At 37.4% G+C, this 6,000-nt stretch overlaps 1 protein-coding gene and 1 long non-coding RNA gene across 6 annotated transcripts in view; one reads left to right on the forward strand and one right to left on the reverse strand.

Annotated features, from left to right (window-relative positions):
- The window catches only part of arap1a (ArfGAP with RhoGAP domain, ankyrin repeat and PH domain 1a), a 35,161-nt gene extending 29,701 nt beyond the window's left edge, over positions 1-5,460 (forward strand). For 4 of the 5 annotated variants that reach the window (XM_082171629.1, XM_082171630.1, XM_082171628.1 and 1 more), the window contains exons 25-29: positions 300-430; positions 598-680; positions 812-847; positions 5,025-5,088; positions 5,241-5,460. In XM_082171629.1, the coding sequence (XP_082027755.1) occupies positions 300-430; positions 598-680; positions 812-847; positions 5,025-5,088; positions 5,241-5,270 (344 nt within the window). In that variant the 3' untranslated portion in view covers positions 5,271-5,460. Of the gene's footprint in view, positions 1-299; positions 431-597; positions 681-811; positions 848-5,024; positions 5,089-5,240 lie in introns of those variants that run through there. The other variant, XR_014206468.1, reaches the window with a different exon arrangement.
- LOC309500098 lies at positions 2,663-2,961 on the reverse strand. Its single transcript, XR_014206480.1, has 2 exons — positions 2,862-2,961; positions 2,663-2,820 (listed from the first exon to the last, which is right to left on the reverse strand). It is a non-coding gene; the product is annotated as an uncharacterized lncRNA (long non-coding RNA).
- Positions 5,461-6,000: the final 540 nt, after the last annotated feature.

Raw genomic sequence — 6,000 nt, forward strand, 5'->3', positions numbered from 1 at the left:
AAATATGGTGCAATAAAGAATGCACAACAATTAAGTGAATAAGAAACTACATCCTGAGTTATAGTCTAGTGCATTAACATTGCTTTAGTTGTTTTAGGAGCAGTGCAGTAGTTGTTTGCTAATGTGTGTGTGTGTGTGTGTGTGTGTGTGTGTGTGTGTGTGTGTGTGTGTGTGTGTGTGTGTGTGTGTGTGTGTGTGTGTGTGTGTGTGTGTGTGTGTGTGTGTGTGTGTGTGTGTGTGTGTGTGTGTGTGTGTGTGTGTGTGTGTGTGTGTGTGTGTGTGTGTGTGTGTGTGCGCAGAGAATAAGATGAATCTATGTAAGAGTGGGCCATTGCATGTCTGTCAGGTTAAAAGTGAAAGTAGCAGAAACTTCCACCTTCGTCATTGTGAGCTTTCTGGCAACACCTTCAGACTGCACAAGGAACTACAGGTGTGTGCAAGTGTAAACATTCATACTGTGTGGTTACACACCAGCTGCATTAAGCATAATAAATTCATAAACAAATCTGAAGCAATAAATACACTGGGAGACTGCATGAGTGAAAAACTAAAGAGAATGAATCGATCTTTAATCTCTGAAGGCTTCTGCTCTTTCAGGGTTCTCAGTGCGAGAGGGAATATCCTGCCAAAGAGCTCAAGCTCTATCATGGTTGCCGGAGCAAACTGCATCCACCCACCCCGTAATGAACCAAGAGCACCTAAACACAACATCTACTCCAGAGCTTATCTCACATATCTCATGAGTATAAACTCATGTACAGAGATGCAGTTTGTGTTGTGTAGTAATTTATTTTATTTTCTTTCTTTACAGATGGGGACTAATGCTGATTCATGACAAGCAGCAGTGGTGAGTCTGTAGCAGATTTTTATTTAGTCTTCTTCAATATTGAATATTCAGTTGCATATGGACCTCAAACATTTCCATCAAAAGTATTTACCAGACATATCAAGCAACATGCAACAATCTAATATTTATGGAGCCCCTTAAGGGACATGGTTGTGGAAAAAATATGGGATGGGAGGAAAACAATTTTTTCAGAGCTTTTGCGTTCTCTTGCAAAACTTTTGTGTTTTTCATGCACCCATCAATTTTGAGATTTTTGGCTTTTCATAAAGTGTTTTTTAGACTAGTGGAAAGAAAACATCCAAAATACACTTTTAACTGTATCTAGAGCATAACTATTTGCATCTGTAGATTTCAATTACAGTATATTTAAAGGCTGTTTTCTCAAAATGAGTTTTTCCTCCTACATTGAGCCGGAAATCTCCACTTCAGTAGCACCTGAATCTATATTCTGAAGGTTTTTACAAAGGGGTTTGAACATATATAATTTTCATATAACATTTTATTCCTAAAAAAAGGGTGAATTCTTTTTTTATTTTTGGTTTGTGGAGTGATAAATAGAGATCCCAAAATCCCCTCTGTAAAAACCTTTGACTCTAATATATAAAAAAAAAATGTAACCTGACTTGTTCCAATGACCAGATTTTTGTTCTAGAAATGTATGCAAATTAGTGCATATTTAATTAGAGAACACCTCATTTGCAAACATAACATTTCAGTAAACTTGTTATACAATTTCTTTTGCAATTATCAATGTAATCAATCAACTGAAGTATGGTGATATATATCAGTTATCTTTTTGACCCTATTCACCTGGGGTGTCTTGCCTTAAGTTTAAAGAAATACGGTCAGTGCTTATTTCATGGAGTTCAGTAAAGTTATATATTCACAGATCCGAACTTCCCGGATCAATAACTTGTGAGCTAACCATTGCTAAAACACAAATGACACCTCTTTCCAATCATAGTAACGTAAACAACAAGCTACAACCTAATTTTCCTCAAAACGAGCATTATAATATAAACTGATCTCTGAGCAGGCGGCGAGTCCGAAGGGACCTTCTGCAAAGTGCAAAACCCGAAAAGCGGTACTACAAAAATAGTCATTAACGTATCACCAAATTCAGTTTGAACATCATTGGTCTCCTGCTGGTCATACTACAACACTTAGTTTGATAAAATGTCTTTTTGCATAATTTATGATTATTTATCATGAAATTAAAATTAATCAGGGTTTGCGAGAGAACGCAAATATCTTTGCGAGAGAACGCCAAAGCTTTGAAAAATATTTTTTCCTCCTATCCAATATTTTTTTGCACTCCATTGCTGCTCTATAAAACAGTGCTTGTCAATGTCAAAATGTTTAAAATTACCAATCAAATCAAACAAGGTGGGCTTTACTGCACTGTAAAAAAAAAAAAAGTTGAGAAAACTTAAAAGTTTAAGGCAACCAGCTGCAGGACATTTTTGAGTTTTCTCAACTTACGTGTTTGAGTTATCTCAACTTTTCTCAACTTTTTTCATGTTAAATAGTTGAATAAACTTTAAAAACTGAATTTGTCATACAAAACATAAGTTGGATTTTTTACAGTGTGTACTGCAGAAGCCAAGCATGTACAGTGTGTCGCTTTAGTTAAAAGAGTGTGAGGAAAGATAAAAGTTGCTAAGCATTAAATATTTGACTGTTTTATGATAGTTTTATGAAGTGTTAGGCAGTATTAGAAAATGTGAGAATGTGTTCATATTGTGAATTTACTGTTAGGGGGTAACAGTTTAGGACCCAAGGACCAGATGTTTGAAAGAAGACCCGGAGTCAGAATTATAATAAATTGAAGAAAAGTTTTACTGAAGATAGTTTGCAGTTTCATCAGCAGAAGTCAGCTTCAAGACTCACACAGGAGTTCGTAGGCCGCCCCGCTTACAGTTACAAAGATCACAGCAGTTATACCCTACACCAAGGTCTAAGCTACGTCCTTGCTTCATGTTGCAGTGTCTGATTGGCTAAGAAATAGATAAACATAGTAATTTTCCACACATATACAGATAGACGGAAGCATATCTCCATCGATTATGCAGCTGACACTCAGACCCTGAAGTCAGGCACGTCGTGACCTTCCATGTCGCAGATTTGGGTTACTGGGCACCAACATATCCCAAACAACAACTCAGTCAATCTCCAATAATGCCAGTGGTTCCTTAACCTGTAACCAAGAAGACTAACACACACACCGATACATAGCTTTTCCAAGGTTGGATTTGGCCAGGCTCTAACTATAAACAGGGGAATCCTCTCAAAACATCAAGATAATACGTTCTTTCTCTCAAGGAGAGCTACACTTTAGTCTAACTGGAAAGTAAGGCTTTAACAAAGAAATGGTCCCTTAAACTATTGGCTTCAATGACCCCTACATGTTTTAACACATTGAAGACCTTTCTCAAACACAAAACATGTCCCTATTTCATTTCTGGAAGCCGGGCTAAATAAGCAAGCACTGTTACTGCATTCAGATATCAAATACAGACATTAAAGAATAATGAATAATAATTCAGAGTCATTCAACTCATTTGATATTTAGAAGGAAAAATATTGATTAATACCTTGATTATAATCACTCATTACATATACACTCACCTAAAGGATTATTAGGAACACCATACTAATACTGTGTTTTACCCCCTTTCGCCTTCAGAACTGCCTTAATTCTATGTGGCATTGATTCAACAAGTTGCTGAAAGCATTCTTTAGAAATGTTGGCCCATATTGATAGGATAGCATCTTGCAGTTGATGGAGATTTGTGGGATGCACATCCAGGGCACGAAGCTCCCGTTCCACCACATCCCAAAGATGCTCTATTGGGTTGAGATCTGGTGACTGTGGGGGCCATTTTAGTACAGTGAACTCATTGTCATGTTCAAGAAACCAATTTGAAAATGATTCGAGCTTTGTGACATGGTGCATTATCCTGCTGGAAGTAGCCATCAGAGGATGGGTACATGGTGGTCATAAAGGGATGGACATGGTCAGAAACAATGCTCAGGTAGGCCGTGGCATTTAAACGATGCCCAATTGGCACTAAGGGGCCTTAAGTGTGCCAAGAAAACATCCCCCACACCATTACACCACCACCACCAGCCTGCACAGTGGTAACAAGGCATGATGGATCCATGTTCTCATTCTGTTTACGCCAAATTCTGACTCTACCATCTGAATGTCTCAACAGAAATCGAGACTCATCAGACCAGGCAACATTTTTCCAGTCTTCAACTGTCCAATTTTGGTGAGCTCGTGCAAATTGTAGCCTCTTTTTCCTATTTGTAGTGGAGATGAGTGGTACCCGGTGGGGTCTTCTGCTGTTGTAGCCCATCCGCCTCAAGGTTGTGCGTGTTGTGGCTTCACAAATGCTTTGCTGCATACCTCGGTTGTAACGAGTGGTTATTTCAGTCAAAGTTGCTCTTCTATCAGCTTGAATCAGTCGGCCCATTCTCCTCTGACCTCTAGCATCAACAAGGCATTTTCGCCCACAGGACTGCCGCATACTGGATGTTTTTCCCTTTTCACACCATTCTTTGTAAACCCTAGAAATGGTTGTGCGTGAAAATCCCAGTAACTGAGCAGATTGTGAAATACTCAGACCGGCCCATCTGGCACCAACAACCATGCCACGCTCAAAATAGCTTAAATCACCTTTCTTTCCCATTCTGACATTCAGTTTGGAATTCAGGAGATTGTCTTGACCAGGACCACACCCCTAAATGCATTGAAGCAACTGCCATGTGATTGGTTGATTAGATAATTGTATTAATGAGAAATTGAACAGGTGTTCCTAATAATCCTTTAGGTGAGCGTACATTTAAGCAGCAGTGGATTCCAATCCTTGTTCTGGAGGAGCTGAACACGCAGCGCCGGATGAAACTCTATGAAGCCTCTGTGCGGGTAAATAGAGGTTATAGTTGTGTCAATGGTCCATTTCCTAGATAGGTGGCGGTAATGCACATATCTGTCTGCGATCCGCCGTAAAAAAGCAAGAAGAAGAAGAAGAAGAATCCTTGTTCTGACTTGTTTTGTTATAATAAACAATGACTAGTTACTAGTTGACCACATCCTTGAACATTTAAATTCTACCACATCTCCATGTCCCTGCTCACCTTACTTATTGTCTCTGGATCTTTTTTCTTTAAGGTATCTGTGCTGTGAGAATGAGGATGAGTTGACTGAGTGGACAGCCACATTTTACAGCATCCAGGTATAACTTCTGGCACACAAAGTCTTATTTGTTTGAATTCTAGTTAAATATACATAAAAAAATAAATAATAATATGCAGAACAATATGCATTTAAAAAATGTGACACATTTTTATTGAACCAACTAAAAGGTTTTTAATTTCTTATTCATAGTACAATGGTGACATCTGGCCCTCCTGGTGAAATAACTTCAATGCAACTGATGGGTTGGATAACAACAATTTATTCTGATGGAAGAAAAAAAAAAAAAAAAGGAAACCACATAAAAGTGTTTCTTAACAGACTGTGCCCATCTCAGATTCTGAATTATTACTAGCAGCACACTGACCTCTTGTATTATGAGTAATGTGACAATGATAAAATTCGTGTATCTTTGATTCCTTTATTTTTGGCATCAATTGCCAAAAAAAATACTGTACCTCAATTCTGAATTGTATGTATGCTGAGTTAAATAATGGTTTTTTTTTTGTTTTGTTTTTCAGTGTAGATTAATATTAATATTAAAATATATATATATATATATATATATATATACAGGTCCTTCTCAAAAAAATTGCATATTGTGATAAAGTTCATTATTTTCCATAATGTAATGATAAAAATTAAACTTTCATATATTTTAGATTCATTGCACACCAACTGAAATATTTCAGGTATTTTATTGTTTTAATACTGATGATTTTGGCATACATCTCATGAAAACCCAAAATTCCTATCTCAAAAAATTTGCATATCATGAAAAGGTTCTCTAAACGAGCTATTAACCTAATCATCTGAATCAACTAATTAACTCTAAACACCTGCAAAAGATTCCTGAGGCTTTTAAAAACTCCCAGCCTGGTTCATTACTCAAAACCGCAATCATGAGTAAGACTGCTGACCTGACTGCTGTCCAGAAGGCCATCATTGACAC

Source organism: Leuciscus leuciscus (assembly GCF_965113295.1).
Source record: "Leuciscus leuciscus genome assembly, chromosome: 5".
NCBI lineage: Eukaryota > Metazoa > Chordata > Actinopteri > Cypriniformes > Leuciscidae > Leuciscus > Leuciscus leuciscus.